We start from the raw sequence: 18,794 nt of genomic DNA on the forward strand, positions 1-18,794 counted from the left end.
CGCCAGTCGCTAAGACGTCGAGGGCGCTTAGCGTCAGCCCGACCGCGGCGAGAGGAGGGCCAATCACGCGTCATTCTTCGCCCGCCGCGTTTGTCGAGGGGGCGCCGCGCCGGGAGCCCCTTGAAGGAGCGCTCGCGCTCGTTGGGACCAAACTGCTCCGGAGAATCGACTGGCGCGCACGGAACCAGAAAAGGATCGCGGGGGACCACAGGGCTCGGAACCGAGCAGATCTTAAAAAGCAACTGGCCAAATCTTACGTGAGGCATAACAGCCACGAATTGTTTGACTTCAAACTTTTATTTTTTCCTCTGTTGTGTGTGTTTGTAAAGCCTCAGAAAACACCGCACCGTTTTTGATCCATATTTAATAAGTACAAATAGCTTTGTATCGTTTGAATAACGTCACGTACTTGTTTTCGAGATACTCAGACAATTTCTTTGCTTTGACTTGCGACATGTAATCTGTACCCCATTTTGACAACGTGATGCTAAATCCTCTCTCATTTCATCGTTTTGAGAAGATTTTCAGGGGCGCTGCCATTTTCGCGAGTCACATGACCCCCGTGGACGGACGTGACGTTCCAAACGCTCGATTACGTGGGACACCCGGTGCTGATTTCTCGGATTTATCCATCTATTTATCCTCATCTGATGAGGAAATCGCAGTAGCTCGGCTCGCGGCTTGCCCGGACGCCGAAGCTCGCTCGTCAGACTCCGCCCAAAGAACCGTCCGAATAGTCAACATTGACTACAGCCACAGGTTCAAATCTGTATGAAAGTTTTACTCCGTCTTCCCGATCAACCGATACCGCTATTTCTTCATCAGATGAGGATAAATCCCAGAAATCGGCACTGGGCAAAATGGTGTCCCATGTAATCAGGCGTCTGGAACGGCACGTAACGCGTCACATCCGCCCACGTAGGTCATGTGACTCGCGAAAATGGGAACGCCCCTGAACATTCATAATTGTCGACAAAAATCTTCTCAAAACTATTAAATGAGAGAGGATTTAGCATCACATTGTCAAAATAGGGTACATATTACATGATCTATTGGATACACTGTTGATGCATACCAGGGGATTTCCCCTTTAAGAGCGGAGGGGGCGGAGTCAGGTAAAACCAGGAAGTAGAGTGTGTGGCCCGCAGTGTGCTTCCGTGATTTAAAAAAAAAAAAAAAATGTCAGACTGTAGTTCACTGCGCCGGATCTCTTTTCCTCTGCGCTGAGAGCGTGCGACAAGTGCGCAAATGCGCAGTTGCGCAGCTTAGAGGGAACGTTGCTTTGAACTGTGCTAAAGTTGAAGGTCAAACTAAACATCAAACAAAAGTTGCGCAGTGTAAAACAACCACAGAGCCGAGTTGATCGGTCAACTAGCCCCATGCTAACACTAATTAGCATCTACGTTCCGACGCTTTAACTCCGCTAACAATATAAAGCTACTCGCATTCATACATCCTTAATAGTGATATTAGTGCCGCACAGAAAAGTTGAGAGAGGACTAAAAAAAAAAAAAAACGTACCTGGTTTCTGTATCTCTTGGCGTACTTGTAGATCTCCGTCAAGGCCAGGTTGGTGTTGAATTCGTTTCTGTACTTCTGCAAAACGGAGCGTAGGCGCCGCCGTCAAGACGGAAAAAAACGTCGGGATCGGGCAGGGGGAGCTCAGGCGCTACTCACCCGAGACTCCTCGGCCAGGTGGGCGTTCATCTCCTGCTCGCTGAGGGGCGCCATTTCCTGGATCTGCTGGTAGTAGCACTGCACCCTCTTCTTGTACTCGGGGATTTCCTTGGCATACAGCAGCTTGTTGGTAGGAGAATCCTGTAAAAAAAACAAAAAAATAAATCATTAAAAAATGAGATATTTCAGTGGAATTGAGGGGGGGGGGGTTGTGGCACAAATTCCAAGTTTTTTCCATTTTTGTCCAGCAACTTCTGCCCCACTGGGTGAAGACAATGGAGGGAGGAAGGGGGGCGGTGGGGGTCTGGGACCAGAACGAGCACTCCGGTTGGCTCGTCCGCGCCGCGCTCTCTCCGCTTCTCGCCTCGCCTCTCGCGCTGGCGCTCACTCGTGTAGAACTAAAAGTCGGGTTGCGGCCACGTTCGGCTTTTAATGGCGACTGCGAGTTGAGCGAGTGGAGGAGGAAGGGGACGCGTCGGAAAAAGTAGGACAAGGGGTGGGGGGCCGCAGGAAACGTGCTTACAACACCGAAATTGTGTCAGGAGTTATTTGTGTCATGTTTGTCGGGCGACGCAGCTCCTCGTGATGGGCAACCCTCTCGCTTCCTGTTTGCGAGGTCACTTCCCGCCGTTCGCCCATCTGTTTGCCCCCCACCGCCAGTGACCTCTCACCCCTGCAAGAGTGTGCTCCTTGCCAGATAAGATGGTTTCCGTGGAAACGGGGCACATCCCTTCGTTTGATGTCACTAATCCGGACCCCGTGTGTGCCCCGCTTTGACCCCCCCGCCTTGCACCACTTCCAGAAAATGTGGAGGCGCAATCCTGAGCAGGAACCCCCCCCCACTAATGTAGACCACCAAACTGCAGATGCAAATTTTGGCCCAGCGTGTACTTGTGCTGTAAAGTCACGATACGGTTTCTGCACTGGGAACTCGGTGGATGACTCAGAGAGTCGTAAAACTTTTACTCGTAGTGACGTCAGACCGTTGAACGGGAAAAGTTTTCTCACTCTCTCGCGCATCCGCCGAATAAAGCTTAAAAAGATACATCAAAAATAAATAAACTGAGTCCGCCGGATCCTGCTCAAGATCAGCAGAGTTGGTACTAGTCAAGAACGGATACCGTCTCTAGTAACTTGTCATGGATAGCGGAATTTGTACAACGCGCTGGGGCCAGCTGTCGAACTTCTCAAACTGGTGCTGGACTGCAGTCGGGGACTGAAAAATGAACGATTTTGCAACGCGGTCAATTGGCGAAAAGGAATACGATTCCGAAAAGTGCGACGGCCGAGCTGATGGCCTCATGACTTCTTACATAAGTGTAGTAACTATGTAGTACAATGCAAACAAGTTGAATATTGTGAAAAAGAAAATCCTTCATTTTTCCCGTCCACGCCCGCAATAGATGAACTCCACGAAGTGTTGACCAAATATTTCTTTTAGCTGTAGATATTTTAAAGCTGTATGGAACTTCTCAAGTCTTCCCCAGACTACTATTACACGTACCATACTCATGAACACTTTTTATACGCTTGAAAAACTCAAAAATCATGCGGCGGGCCAGATCTGGCCCCCGGGCCTCGAGTTTGACACCAGTGTGCTATACCGTACTGTAGTGAACTGTAGATGCATTAGTAGTGTCGTAGTACACGTTGCCCGTTTTTCATATAGATGGCGCGGGTTCCATTCCCAGTCTGCGGCCCAATCCCGACCCATCGCTTTTCCCAAGCTCTGATTTTTTTTTTTTAATTATTATTTTTTTAAAGGTTGCGTTCCCAAACTCAGATTTTTTTTTTTTCATTTTGTATTTTTTTTAAAGGTTGCGTTCCCAAACTCTGATTTTTTTTTTTTTCATTTTGTATTTTTTTTAAAGGTTGCGTTCCCAAACTCTGATTTTTTTTTTTTTTCATTTTGTATTTTTTTTAAAGGTTGCGTTCCCTCAGCAACGACTTCCTGCGTAAAAACAAACCAAAAAAAAAAAGGCGAAAGGTAAAAGAGTGCAAGGAAAATAGAGGAGGGGAGGAAAAGAGGAGCATCATTTGCTGACTGCACCGCTCGAGTCCCTCCCGGGGGGGGGGGGGGGGGGGGGGGAAGTCAGTCGGGGAGAGGCAGGAAGTAGAGCATGTTCACAGGGTCACGGCGTCGGAAGGATGAGGCGCATTTGTCGACAGTGAGGACGCTGACATTTGAGCTCGAGCGCAGCCGGATCCTGGCGCTCGGGACCTCGGATCAGTCGGCCCGCTTGAAATGAGACAAGGTGAGCGAGATGGAGCTGACAGTCTGAAGGCTCGGTTGGGGGGGGGGGGGGTCGCAGACACATTCTGGAGGTCAGAGTTTGTGACCTTGTCTCGTACGCGCACGGCTTTTGTGAACCTTCCGCCGTGCTGTATGGTGAAGTCTGACGGCGTCAAATACTTCACCGAGCTCAAGTGGTTCTTTTTGCGGTTTTTACTGAAATAACGACGACGTTGAGGACTGTGTACAGTACGCCATGCAAGAATGCAGGCAGGTACTGTATATTTAAGTCTGGCGGATTTATACAGTATTAAAATCGGACTCGCCGCTATTTTACATCCATCCGTCCATTCGCTTAGCCGCTTATCCTCACGAGGGTCGCGGGGAGTGCTGGTGAGCCCATCCCAGCAGTCAACGGGCAGGAGGCGAGGTCGACCCTGAACTGGCTGCCAGCCAATCGCAGGGCACATAGAAGACAAACAGCCTCACTCCCAATCACACCTACGGGCAATTTAGTGTCCAATTAATGTTGCATGTTTTTGGGATGTGGGAAGAAACCAGAGTGCCCACCCGGAGAAAACCCACGCAGGCAAGGGGAGAACATGCAAACTCCACACAGGAGTTCTCAGCGGTTCTCGTACACTGAGAGTGCGCGACAAGTGCGCAATTGCGCAGTGGCGCAGCTTAGAGGGAACACTGGTCAAGACTACACAAAATTAGCGACGTCTTTCAATATCTATGTATTTCTAACAAATTTTAGGCACGTGATTTTTCGTGCTCGACTGCAGACTTGTAAGTGCGATGGTGCGCGGGCGCACTCGCGCCCGTCAAATCGGTGACTGCTGTATGTAAGAAGGTGGTGGCTACGTTAACATTTGGTAGGAAGGCAGGTTGGTTTGTTGATGGGTAAGAAAGTATTTGGTTAGGTACGGCAAAAGCTGTATTACAGACAGATCGGGTTGCAAGTGAGGGAGGGTAAACCCGGTCCTGACCTTGCCCAGCTGCAGGTCGGAAATGGAGCAGGCGTCGATGAAGGCCTGCGCGATGACGGACAGGCACGCGTCCATGTGGTCCGTCTTGTCGATGTCAAACACAAACTGGGGGTTCTTCAGGATGTTCACCCAGAATCTCAGCGGCAAACTGCGGAACGCAGGCGAACGGCGTTTCAGAGCCGGGACTCGGACCACCGAGGGAGAGTTTGCTTGGCTTGCCTGTTGGTTTTCCAGATGTGCAGCGTGTCCGGGTCGGTGATGCCCCGTTTGTCGGCCTGCTCTTCCAGGAAGTCAAAGAAATACTTCACGGCTAGTGGGGGCTGTTCACGCGGGATGCTGAGGATGGCCTGGAACAGGTCGTCCAAGAACTTCTGGAGAGTCCCCTTTGGAAGAAAAGACAAAATGGGTTTGAGGACACCGGAAATTGCATGACGACTTTGGAGAATTTGTCTGTGGGCGACAGGACGGGGCTCACCTTGGTAGACAGAAGGCGCGTAAGGTAGATTTCAGGCAGAACCTTCTTACGGTGGCTTTGCCTGTGCGACTTTTTGGTCTCCATCAGCTCGTCGTGCGGAAGGACCTGCGGGACCGGAACGCTGAAAGTCAACGTCGTTAGCTAGCGCAGCCCCTCGTGGGGACGCTAAATAAACTTCCCGCGGTAGCTGGAGAGCAACACGCCATCCGAAAAACCACGTCGCGAAAATTGTAAGAAACAAGTTGGGAAATAGCCGCTGCTAGCTGTGTAGGAGATCACGCGTCGGACCGGCAGACCCGCCCAGGCCTAAATGCAAATGTACAGCCTGCCCTTAAAAACGAACTATTCACCCGGCAAATTGCATGCCCAAGAACTCATTATTGTAAAGTCAAAGGGCCCATATCTTGGCAGACGCTTATAAAAGAGCTTAAGCTGCATTAGCGCCGCTCTTTCCTCGCGGCGCCGTTCCTTTTCACCTCCGTTTTCACCCTCATTCTCTCCATCCCCACGCTGAGCGAAGGCAAGACTAAGACGGCACCGGGAGCGGTTACTCACCAAGTGGACGTACTTTTCCGTGTCCAGATCTTTGACTAGAGGGACGAAAAAAAAGAAAGAAACAACGTGCGAATCAACAACAGAGCGAACGAGGGAAGACAGGCGGAGGGAAGGAGCGGGCGGGAGGTGACGGCTCGGAGGGAGGGAGAGGAAAAAAAACAAAACAAAAGACGTCGAGAGGAGACGGAGGTAAAAAGGAGAACATGCAAAAGGAGAAAGTGACTGAGGTGGACTGTGGGCGGGGAGGGGCTGTCAGGCGGAGTGAAGGACAAAGATTACGACTGAAAGGGGAGAATCGCGCAGGAGATTGCGAGACACACAAAGTCCGCCGTCGGCCGCCGTGCTTTTACGTACTGGTCGGCGTTCCTCGTTCATCGGCGCGGGTACGTTCGCGATACGTCGAGAAAAGAGAATGTGAAGAAGAACACGGCGGTCGAGATAAAACCTTAAGGGGCTCGGCTTCGGCCCGTCGGGATCTGTTCAATGAACAAAGCTTCGGCGATCGTGGCTCTCTTTGCCTGCATGCCAGAGCCTTGCACTACCTTAATTCCTCCTTCTTTCAAAAGTACGAATTCCGTAAAAGAGCTCGAAGCTAGTTAGTAAATGATCCTGGGGGGAAAAAAAAACTGTTGTAGGAACTTTAAACCTCTACAAGTGTCACTGCACAGTGAGCATACATGACATCATTTAATGTCTGGTCTTCGTACACATTTCCTTACTTTGTATTAGATTCATCTAAACAAATGTTTTGTTTCGCTCGTTATTGCGGCACAATCTGCTAACGTGTTGTCCAGCTTCGCTCACGTGACGTTCCCCATATAGCGGCGTCAAAGCATTATTCTACAGTCTTGATACCCACATAGTGGGGGCGCAAACCGTGAGCTGCAATTTATCCGGAGTGGGTTTTTTTTTTTTTTTTTTTGGGGGGGGGGGTGATTGCGGAATGTCTGAACAGGCCATGAGAGCACATGTGGACGCCAAGGTGGGCAAACCGAGACGCTTGATCGCTGCGCTCACGGTGAGACTGTGCGGCCCACTCTGCCAGATGGTGCCGCTGCCCGCTGGGCGTGGCTCCAGACCCTCCACACCGATCGGTGGGTTTTCGTATTAGCGAGGGAGCTCGACAGGCTCCCGACTCCGCCTCGACGCTTTCAAGTCACAGCCAGTTTTTTTTGTTTTTTTTCCACACAAGCCTTCTTTTTGTTTTGTTGGGCCTGTGACGGACAAAGCCCGAACACGACACGGCTCTGGTATGGGACTGATTGTTTTTAGGTACGTGCCAGACAGGCGGCACAGCGGAGGAGCGGTTAGCATATTGGGCTCACAGTCTTTAGGTTTGAACCCCGTGTGGTTTTCTCCAGTTAGCCTGGCTTCTTCTGTCCACATTTCAAACGCATGGGCGACTCCAAATTGTCCTGAGATCTGAACGTGAATGCTTGTTTATCTCTGGGTGCCCTGTGATTGGCTGGCAACCAGTCCAGGGACCGCCTGTGTGGTTTTTCTATGTTCTTACTGAGTTTGTTTTCTCTTTACCCCCCCCCCCCCCCGCTTCCTCCCACATTCCAAACGCGTGCATGTCAGTTCACCGAAGGGTGGAGAATAAATCAACGATCTTCGACTGTTGTCACCCTGAAATTCTCCCATTTGTACAAAGTCCCAACCCGCTTTGATCAAAGTCAACAACAATAAAGCATTTTTTGGGGTTTAAAAAAAGCCTCTGAAAACACATGTACAGTATGTCATATTTTTAAAGCCGGTTTCAAATGAGAATTGACACGGCGCCAAAATTGCTAGCGAGCTGTGACGCCTGCTAGCCAGAGGCAGAAACTGGTGACGGGAACACAAGTGAGTAACATTTCCTGTCTTCATGTGGCAACTTAGTACAGCTCCGTATTGTATCAAAGAGCTGTGGGTCACGACCGAAAGAACTGGATCCCGAATACAAGCGGCCGAAATGAGTTTCCTCCGCAGGGTGTCCGGGCTCTCCCTTAGAGATTGGGTGAGAAGCTCGGTCGTTTCAGTGTCGAGCCGCTGCTTCCCCGCATTGAGAGGAGCCAGATGAAGTGGCTGGGGCATCTGATCTGGATGCCTCCCGGACGCCTCCCCGGTGAGGTGTTCCGGGCACGTCCCACCGGAAAGAGACCCCGAGGAGGACCCAGGACACGGTGGAAAGACTATGTCCCTCGGCCGGCTTGGGGACGCCCCGTAAGAGGTGGAAGAAGTGGCTGGGGAATGGGAAGTCTGGGTATCTCTGCTGGAGCTACTTCCCCCACGACCCTACCCGGAAAAGCGGTCGATAATGGATGGATGGTACATATTTCATTACAAGCTGTCCGCGACCCGCCTAAAATGATTCCGCCGCCTGGATAATCAGACTTTCAAAAGGTTGCATGTAGTTAACTGCTCTCTGGTAAAAAGATGTCGGGGTCATTTTATTCTGGATGGAGTCTAAAACTGAGAGCGGAACTGGACTGTGAATGGGTAGACAGGTATTTTACAATGGGTAGGGAAAGTATTCAAACGCCCTTAGATTTTCCCACTCTTGGTTATATCGGTGCCATTTGCTAAATCCATCCATCCATCCATTTTCTTAGCCGCTTATCCTCACAAGGGTCGCAGGGAGTGCTGGAGCCTATCCCACCTTTCAACGGGCAGGAGGCGGGGTACACCCTGAGCTGGTCGCCAACCAATCGCAGGGCAGATCCAGACAAACAGTCGCACTCACAATCACACCTAGGGGCAATTTAGAGTGTCCAAATAATGTTGCACGTTTTTGGGATGTGGGAGGAAACTGGAGTGCCCACCCGGAGAAAATCCACCAAGGCACGGGGAGAACATGCAAACTCCACACAGGTAGGCCGAGCCAAAGCGCCGCCTTGCTAAATTCATTGTAAGTACATTTTTTTCCCGTCATTAATGTACACGCAGCACCCCCCATATTGACAGAAAAAATTGAATTGTTGACATTTTTGCAGATTTATTAAACACAGAGTCACAAGTTTTCAGACCGTTTCGTATGTCATGTTTGTTTTGTCATATTTAACTTGCGTGCTGCCCATCCTGCCCGTTGACACCTGGGATAGGCTCCAGCACTCCTGCGACCCTTGTGAGGATAAGCGGCTAAGTAAATGGATGGACGGATGGATTTTTGCGATGGTTCTACACCTTCATCGGAGTCCAACTGTGTTTGATGGTACGATCGGACTTAATTAGGAAACCTACACACCTGTCTATCTGCGTACTGTTCATAGTGCCCATCAGAGCAAATGAGAATCATGAGGTCAAAGGAACTGGCTGAAGAGCTCAGAGACAGAATTCTGGCAAAAAGATTCCTAAGAGCACCTTGGCGTCTATATTCCTTAAATGGAAGACGTTTGGGATGACCAGAACCCTTCCAAGACTTGGCTGAGCAACTGGGGGAGAAGAGCCTCGGTGAACCCGAAGATCACAGTGGCTAAGGGGCAGAACTGGGAGAAAGTTCTAGAAAGTCAGGGTTTTTGGCTGAGCAGGCGGATGGAAGGGCAAGACATGAAAGCCCCCTAACCCTGTGAGACCAGGATGGAAGGTTTTGGGCTTTATTCTTAGCGGTATGTGTAGAGAAAAGTTGGCACTGCTCATCACCTGAAGCATGGTGGCGGGACCAAAGGACAACAACCCCAAGTACGTAGCTAAAATAGCTAAAAAAGGAGCGGCTTCAGAACAACTCCGTGACTGCTCTTGAATGACCCAGCCGGAGCTTTGACTTAAACCCAATTGAGCATTTCTGGACCTGAAAATGGCTGCCCACCACCATTCCTCACCCAACCTGACAGAACTGGAGAGGATCTGGAACGAGGAACGGCGGCGGATCCCCAAATCCGAGTCTGAAAGACTTGTTGCATTAATCCCACAAAGACTCGTGGCTGCATTAGCTCAAACGGGTGCTTCTAATAAATCCTGAGCTAAGGGTCTGAATAGTTATGTCATATTATGGCTTATGCCATATATTATTGAGGGCGGGGGGGGGGGGGGGGGGAGAACTTTGATGATTTTAGGAAATGGCTGCAATATAATGGGTGAAAAATTGAAGGGCGTCTGAACGCTTTCCGTCCCGTTCTTTTGGAGGGATTTGTATTTAAACGTGTTTTATTAATTTGTGGAAAAAAAAAAAAAATTTTGTTTGTCATTTTATTGTTGTTGTGTTGGAGAAGGGCAGGAAGTGACGTGTTGAGAGACACTCAGGAGAGAGCAAGAAGTGTGAAGTTGGAGTGGTTGTTTGAAGACAAGGAACGTTAACGGCGGACATTTATCAACACAGATCGACGTGTTCGACGAGGACTGTTGGCGGTTCAGTTGTGATCGTGTGTCGTATGAGTGGACGACTCAAATCACGCCGTAACCTGGTGGAGTTAGCCGCTAATACAGAGCCAAAGTGGATGCACGGAAATTTGCAAGGACACTAGCGACGTGCTAACGCCAGCTAGCGGGGCCCGTGTTGTACCACGAGGGAGAAGACGAGGACGCTAGCGACGAGCAAACGTTAGCGAGGCCCGCACTGGAGCACGAGGAAAAAGCCTCACAACGGATCGGACCGTGAGGACTCGGATGAGGCTGGACCATTGGACACAACCCTCGACGTTCGGCACTCCTGCCGTTTGAAGCACAATTTCTTTTGTTTTGCCAGCTATGTTCATATTCATATGGGGCCTTAAGTTAGCATAAATTAGCTTAGCTCATGTGTGCATTGTGTACCTGTTATGTTGACTTTGTTTATTGGACTGTTTCGTAAACAGATTTGATTTTCAATGCTTTATTTGGTTATTAAATGTTCACACTTTTTGTTACATAACCAGATCTATTATTTGGGAGTTTAAATTCGGATAACCTTAACTCATAAGGGCAAATATTATTTCAGAAACGTTTTCAGCGGGAATAAGTGCAGAAGTAACGAGTAATACTAGTTTAGAATAATTAGCATTGTGTTATTTGATTAGTTCCTAATTTTGAGCGAGGAAAGAACTCAGATTAGCCACCTCTCGTCAAAGAGGCGCTACACACGGGTAGCATGACGTGTCCTTGCTAGCCATCCAGTAACATCCACGAATGTGTCGTGATGAGGGTTTACCACGACGACAGCGTTCCATAGCTTCAAATAGCGAGCGGCTACGAGAACGACCGCGCGTCGGCCGGCGTGCGTTGGAGGGTGACGTACCTCTCCCCAGGGTGTTCTCTTTCTTGTCTTGCATACTCATGGCGAGCGATGCGCCTTCCGGGATCTAGAGAAGACAGAGGTGACGGGGTCAGAGGTGAGCGTCGGTGCAACAGAGCCGTGTCATTAAGCGAGCCCCCCCCGGGGGCCGGCGAGCGCCCCTCGTGTCGCTGTCACGCCGCCGCCGGCCTACGCCGAAAGGGATTGCGCGGCTTTGCCGCTGACCCGCGACTGTTCGTACGTGCGCCGGCTCACCGCTTTCACTTGCCGCGTCCCGGGGGGGGGGCTCAGCAAAAGCTAAACAAAGCACTTGACCTGCACAGGTAAGAGGTCAAAGGTAAGAGGGTCGCCCGGCGTCTGTTTATGCCCGCGCAAATGAACATAGACATAAGCAAACACGCGCGGACATTCCTGTCCGCTTTTTCTTTGCTTCTGGCCGTTGGTTTATGTTTTTGTTGCAATTAAACGTCCAAACAAGTCTCTGTTAAACGTCAAAACGAACAAGTTATCACGCATGAAATAATAAATCATTTGGGTTTTAGACTTTGCCGGCTGGTTCCAAATTTAACAGCAACGACAAAAAAAAAAAAAAACTAGCGCATGTAATTAATATCTTCTTATTCTTCTTCAGATAAATCAATTTTCTATTCCACTATTTCTCATTAGGTTCACGTGTCAGCTGCCTTTAGGTGAGAGGTGCTGTACACCCTGGACTGGTCGCCAGCCACAGGGCACTTTTGACAAAAAAAAAAAAAAAATCGCACTCTCAGAGTTCACATTCAAACCCGAGGACAATTTGGAGTTATCAACAAACTAATAAGCTATAAGGAATAAAAATGATGATCCACGCGATGAAGTTCTGGGAAAGAGTAGTGGAGGCAAGACTCCGGACAGAAGTCAGTATCTGCGAGCAATAGTGTGGTTGCATGCCGAGAAAGAGTACCACAGATGCATTATTTGCCTTGAGGATGCTCGTGGAAAAGTACAGAGAAGGTCAGAAGGAGCTACATTGGGTCTTTGTGGATCTAGAGAAAGCCTGTGACAGAGTACCAAGAGAGGAACCGTGGTACTGCACGTGCAAGTCTGGTGTGGCGGAGGAATGTGTTAGAATAGTCCAGGAAGTGTATGAGGGCAGCAGAACAGCGGTGTGTCAGAAGAATTTAAGGTGGAGGTGGGACTGCACCAGGGATCCGCGCTGACCCCCTTCCTGTTTGCGCTAGTAATAGATGGGCTGACAGATGAGGTTAGACTGGAATCCCCTTGGACCAGGATGTTCGCAGATGATATTGTGATCTGCGGTGATAAGAGGGAGCAGGTGGAGGAACAATTAGAAAGATAGAGGCATGGACTGGAAAGGAGAGGAATGAAGAATAGCCAAAATATTACAGAATATATGTGCATGAATGAGAGGGGCGGAGGGGGAAGAGTGAAGAGATAGCGAGGGTGGATGACTTCAAATACTTGGGGTCAACAATACAGAGCAATGGTGAGTGTGGTAAGGAAGTGAAGAAACGGGTCCAAGCGGGATGGAACAGTTGGCGGAAGGTGTCTGGTGTTCTATGTGACTGAAGAGTCTCCGCTAGGATGAAGGGCAAAGTCTATAAAACAGTGGTGAGGCCGGATTAGAGACGGTGGGACTGGAGAGACGACAGGAAGCAGAACTGGAGGTGGCAGAAATGAAGATGTTGAGCTTCTTGCAAGGAGTGAGCAGGTTGGATAGGATTAGAAATGAGCTCATTCGAGGGACAGCCAAAGATGGATTATTTGGAGACAAGGTTCGAGAGAGCAGACTTGGATGGTTTGGACATGTCCAGAGGCGAGAGAGTGAGCAAATTGGCAGAAGGGTTACGATGATGGAGCTGTCAAGGAGGAGAGAGGAAGACCAAAGAGAAGGTTGACGGATGCTGTGAGGGAGCACATGAAGACTGTTGGTGTTCGAGAAGAGGATGCACGAGATAGGCTTAGTTGGAGAAAGATGAAACGCTGTGGCGACCCCTTACGGGACAAGCCGAAAGAAGAAGAAGAATGAACCTAACGCACATGTTGTTCCAATGAAGGAGGAAGCATTCGAACCCTAGCCTCGGAAGTGTGGGGCAGGTGCACTTAACCACTTACGATTTGCGTCGGTCTGAAGGAAGCACACACACCTGGTAATGGAAAACCGTGTTGAGTTTCTTGCGGCCGTCTTCCATGACCGAGGAGTTGTCGAGGTCCTGCAGAAGTTTGCTGTTGCTGCCGGAGTCGAACCATTCTGCGAAGATGAAAGAGGGGAGGTCAGGGGGAAAGAAACGAGGGAACGTGCGTCCACCTTTGGAAAGACGAAAAAAAACGAGACCGAGGTCGGCCGTGCCGTGACTCCGGACGCCGAGGCGGGCCGAAATATTCCGGAGGCCGTTAATCAAATCAGCGCCGCGGGCCCCCGTGGCTTTTGGAAGCAATAATTTTTGCGATGATTACTGTCCAATCTCCTCAATGCATCCTGTCATTTATTTTATTGCAGCCGCGGGTGAGCGGTGGGGTGGGGGCCGGGGGGTGGGGGGGGTCTTCATGAGCGGAATTGACCTTTAACAAAGGGGACCGTCAAATCTCAGCGAGAGGAGAGAATGAAAATAATCAGGGAAAAAGCGCTCTTACCGAGGTCCACGTCTTCCGCTCGGGGCCACTGCGAGAAGGGCAAGTTTTTATAAAAGGCTTCGATGATTTTCTCCTTCACCTGACAGACGGTGTCGGTATTCATAACCCTGACAGATAACGAGTCCATGCCGCAGCCCTGAAAGGACACGTTGATGTTCTGCGGAAAAAAATAAACACGGAGCGGCGCGTTACGGAACGTACGCGGCTCGAGTTTCAGCGGAGTTTTCTTTTCATAACGCGGGGCCGTCAGTCAAAGCCGAGCGAGGGGGAACGCGAGGGTCCGACCTGCGGCCTGGCCTCGACGTTCTCGCGGAGCAGCCACTCCTCGTTGAGGGTGTAGCGGGCTTTGCCCGTGATGGCGTCGATGGAGCCCTTGTTGATCTGCTGCTTGATGGCGCACAGCAGCAGGAAGAAAGGCTCGCCCACCGTTTCCTGAACAAAGAACCAAAACGCAGCGGAGTTGGATTTGAGGAGATCAGGCCCGTCAAATCTGAAAACGTTGAGTCGAGGCAAACGCACAAAACAAAAACTGGTCCACGCAAAGATTTCTATGTCCAGGCAATAAAGAAGTATAAATAAAACTATATTTATGCCGCCAGAAAACTATGCTTGGCCACCGTCTGTGTTTTCTGCACAGACATTCATTGGGCACGGATGCCGTGTTGGGCCAGTGATAAACTTTGCCAAAAACCACAAAGCAACATCTGTAAGTGCTTTTAAAGACCCTATTATTATTCTAATGTACATATAAATGTGATATATGAGAAAGCTGAATGGCGGTGACCTAATATGGGAGTTACTAGCGCGCTACCACTAATGCTAACCGTTTAGCATTGGCAAATTTTGTGCTTTCAAATTCTCGACACAGAATTTCTACCATACACTTGAAAACAACATCCATTCATCCATTTTCTTAGCCACTTATACTCACGAGGGTCGCTGGGAGTACTGGAGCCTATCCCAGCTGTCATCAAGCAGGAGGCGGGGTACACCCTGAGCTGGTCGCCAGCCAATAGCAGGGCACATAGAGACAAACAACCAATCACACCTACGGGCAATTTAGAGTGTCCAATGAATGTTGCATGTTTTTGGGATGTGGGAGGAAATGGGAGTGCCTCGAGAAAACACAGGCCAGTCCGGGAATGAAACCTAAGACCTCAGAACTGTGTTTAAAGATAGAAGTCCAAAACAAATAAATGAGAAAATTTAGGTTTGTAGGAAAAATAATAATTTTGGGAAAGGGGGGGTGTGTTGTAAAGATCCCATAGTGACAGCGAGAACTGAAGACGTTTCACACACGCAGACTTTTGGTGTAGAGTCTCCTTATTTAGGTTTCTGTTGTGTGTCCGAGGGTTGTTCAGAGTCGATTTGTTGTTGTTGTTGTTGCCAGACGCGGCTGGCGAACGACCGCGTTTGTAGCGCAATGTGTCATTCACCTGCCCGGTGGCAAAATTGCTCACGAGTGGCCAATTTTCCCATGCGATGACAGAATCTTTGGGGGAGGGTTAGCACTGCATTTTTACGAGCTAAAATGTAAAACCGTCCGGTTGCCAAGATTCAAAGCTTGAGCGCTAAAGTCGTCTCAAAGGTGCCCCCCCTCCTGACCTTGAGGTAGCTGTACATGCAGATGGACATCCAGTTGGTGAGCATTTTCTCCACCACCGACTCGGTGCGGCGCAGCATCAGCTTGGGGTTCTTGGAGGCCGACGCGTCGATGAGGTCCACCAGCAGGTCTTTCATGATACTGGTGTAGTACTCCAGCTTGCCGTGGAGGGCGATAGTGAGCAGGGACGCCAAACTGCACCTGGAGGATGAGAAGACATGAGTACAAATGTGCAAAATGCTGCGTCAGTGTGAGTTTATTGCGGCGAGGACGAGGGTGTCGCTCATCCTCCATGGCACTTCCTCTACTTTGATGTAGGGACTCTCGGAAAAAGTGTACAATACCCCCACTGCTAGCGTTAAACGCTTTCTGTGTACCGAGGCTTAGAACCAGGTGCGCTAACACTAGCGCCGCACTAACGCATAAGCCGCAACTTTTGTCACCTGCTTTCAAATGTGAAAAAAGTTACGGCTTTTAGGTTGCAAATTACGATGCATTACTTGACTCGTAAGATAGGAATAGTTGTTATGGATCATAACTTATCATAACTTCTCCACGTGTGACTGTTGAAAATGTTAACTTCAAACCTATAAAACTACCGTAATTCCCAGCCTACAGAGCACACCTGGTTATAAGCCTCGGAACACAGAAAGTGTTTAACGTTAGTGCTGTGCTAACGCTAGCCTCGCGCTACCGTTAAACTCTTTCTGTGTACCAAAGCTTTTAACCAGGTGCGCTAACGCTAGCGCCGCATAAACTGCAGGGTTGAAAGCGTGTGGAAAAAGTCGCGGCTTGTAGACTGGAAATTACAGTGCATTACTTGACTCGTAAGACAGAAATAGTTATGGATCATAACTCATCATAACTTCCCCACGTGTGACTTCAAAACTATAAAACTACCATAATTCCGGGCCTGCAGAGCACACCTGGTTATAAGTCTCGGTACACAGAAAGCGTTTAATGCTAGCACCGTACTAACGCTAGCCCTGCGCGAGCGATAAACGCTTTCTGTGTACCGAGGTTTATAACCAGGTGCGCTAACACTAGCGCCGCATCCCCGCATAAACCGCAGGGTTGAAAGCGTGTGAAAAAAGTTGCGGCTTGTATGCTGTTAATTATGATTCATGAAATACATTGATAACAACCTTTGATTGCAAGGACTGCTTTGTTTGCGCATGTTGAAAAAAAAAACGGAAGCAGAAAGAGCGAAACAATTTGCGTCAGGAGTTCGGAATCCGAATCGGAACCAGCGCGAGACGGCGACGGTTACCTGTCCCGTACGGCAAAGTCCTTCTGCTGCTCCAAGGCGTGGACGAAGGTGACGAGGAAGTGCTTGTTACTGAGAAGGGTGGCGAACAGCGTGATGCCTTCCTCGACGTTGGGTCTGGTCGGGTTGGTGCCCTGAGGGCACGACGGGGGGCGGGGGGGGGGGGGGGGGGTGAAAACAATCATTTGGGCAACACCTGCTGCTCCCACCTCATCAGTTTCAGGCAGCTCGCGGCCATCCAGAACACACGCAGTCGACTTATCGGGTCTGGCCTATCTTTTTGGGTGCGACCGTATGGCGCCGTTTGTAAGGTGACAGAAAGAGAACGGCGTTAGCCATTAAGATAAATGCCCTCCTGCGTGATTTATTTGCCATGACCTGGAAACACTTCCCGGGAATATGGCGGCGGACGGAGGGCACTTCATCAGAGTTTGACACGCCCCCCCGGCCCCAAAACGAGCTCGGGATTGTTACGCTCACGTAGGGAGGGGGGTGCGAAGGTTCACGCTCTCCCACTCTCGCGAAAAAACGCTCGCCTCCTCTCTCCTCCGTCGCAGAACCAGACATTTCCATGACAAACCAGATCTTAAGCGCTAAGCGGGTGGGTTTTACCAAGCCGCGTTAGGCATTAGCTGCACACGCGTACAAAAAAAAAATGCGCGACGTGCCTTTTTTACTGCTCGTCAACGACCCCACAGTGGAGCCCCAAGACGCTCGTGTGTGACCCAGTTGGGAGAACGGCGGATAATAAGGATCCTGAATCAAGCCACTCCGGCAGAAGAGCGGCAAAGCAAACCTCCTAATGGCTTAACCCCTCACCTGCCAGTCCTGCAGCAGCGGGTGCGTCTCCGGCAGGGCTCGAGGGCCCAGGGAATCGTACTCGTAGGCCGGCTGGACCAGACTCCTCTCGTAATCCGAGCACATCTGAAAGGCACGCGTGGCGACAATTTCAAAACAACGCCCAGCGGCAGTCGCGATTGCGCGATTATACGAGGACCGGTGAAGAACGGGCTAGCTTGAAATCGTTCTGGTGAATTAGGACCGGAACCAAAGGGCAGGCTTACACCGAGAGCCCCCTGGAATGGCCTCGGGGGACCTGATTCACTAAAGGTTTGCAGGTACAAGAATAGGAGCAAACTTGGACGCTAACGCAGGACAGACATGGAAGATGACCTTCGTCAGCGGACAAAATCCCAGACCGCTTCATTTGGCGCATTCTGGAAGGACCTCACGCAAATGGATTAATTTGTCTGACGCAATTTGATTTATCGACCCCGAGACGAGTCGCGGCGGCGGCCGATTTCGCGTCTTTAAAAACCGCGTGTGGCAGGCAGCAGCAAACCGCCCCCGATGGTGCTGGCGCTCACCACGCTAGGCGGCGGGATGAACCGCTCTCGGTCTCCCGTCAACGTTTTTGGAAATGCCGAAAACGAAAATTACCGTGACATAATCATCCCGACATGTTCGGCAAAGTGATTTGGGAGCTTCTGAACGATTAGACGCACCGGTGTCAAACTCGAGGGTCGGGGGCCAGATTTGTCCCACCGCAAGATTTCATGTGGCCCGCGATGGCAAACCACACCTGTCAACATGCATGATTCTTGTCAGAATCTGAACCAAAATATCAAATTTTCATTTTTCATAAATGATAACATTGAAATATTTCAAGCATTTTGTTACCATACATCAAGGGTGCCAAACTCATTTTTGTCACGGGCCACATTGTAGTCACGGTTATTACTGTGAAACCATAAAAACCTTCAACCTCATATATTGACATGAAATATGTGAGCTAGTTCTGGAATCAGAAATCATGGGTAATGGGTTATGTTGATGTTTAGTAACTGTCTCATTTATGATATGATCATTTGAAATTTTGGTACAGATTTGAACAAAAATCATGGAAGTTGATACACATGATTCGGCTTCGGGGGCCATATAAAGTCACGTGTTGGGCCGGAATTGGCCCACGGTCCTTGTGTTTGACACCTGTGCCATACACGAACAATAGTAGAAAAATCTATTACCCGTCATTTCTGATTGCAAAACTATTTCATAAATTTCACGTGTAAATGTGACGTGGCCATGAAAGATTTTTTTTTATGGTTTCACGGTCATAACGGGACGCCGAAGGAAAACGGGAACGACGACGTTGGAGCCAGCCTTTCAC

General features: G+C 49.7%; 1 protein-coding gene across 1 annotated transcript in view; it reads right to left on the reverse strand.

Moving 5' to 3' along the window:
* Nucleotides 1-18,794, reverse strand: part of plxnd1 (plexin D1) — a 112,412-nt gene that overhangs the window by 4,186 nt on the left and 89,432 nt on the right. Inside the window, exons 23-35 of the mRNA XM_061845614.1 lie at nt 17,444-17,548; nt 16,628-16,758; nt 15,360-15,558; nt 14,040-14,186; nt 13,755-13,911; nt 13,268-13,371; nt 11,124-11,187; nt 5,933-5,967; nt 5,378-5,482; nt 5,122-5,285; nt 4,903-5,050; nt 1,678-1,818; nt 1,522-1,596 (exon numbers count right to left, since the gene is read on the reverse strand). Coding sequence (XP_061701598.1) covers nt 1,522-1,596; nt 1,678-1,818; nt 4,903-5,050; nt 5,122-5,285; nt 5,378-5,482; nt 5,933-5,967; nt 11,124-11,187; nt 13,268-13,371; nt 13,755-13,911; nt 14,040-14,186; nt 15,360-15,558; nt 16,628-16,758; nt 17,444-17,548 — 1,575 coding nt within the window. The remainder of the gene's footprint in view (nt 1-1,521; nt 1,597-1,677; nt 1,819-4,902; nt 5,051-5,121; nt 5,286-5,377; nt 5,483-5,932; nt 5,968-11,123; nt 11,188-13,267; nt 13,372-13,754; nt 13,912-14,039; nt 14,187-15,359; nt 15,559-16,627; nt 16,759-17,443; nt 17,549-18,794) is intronic.

Source organism: Syngnathoides biaculeatus, chromosome 2 (assembly GCF_019802595.1).
Source record: "Syngnathoides biaculeatus isolate LvHL_M chromosome 2, ASM1980259v1, whole genome shotgun sequence".
Lineage (NCBI taxonomy): Eukaryota > Metazoa > Chordata > Actinopteri > Syngnathiformes > Syngnathidae > Syngnathoides > Syngnathoides biaculeatus.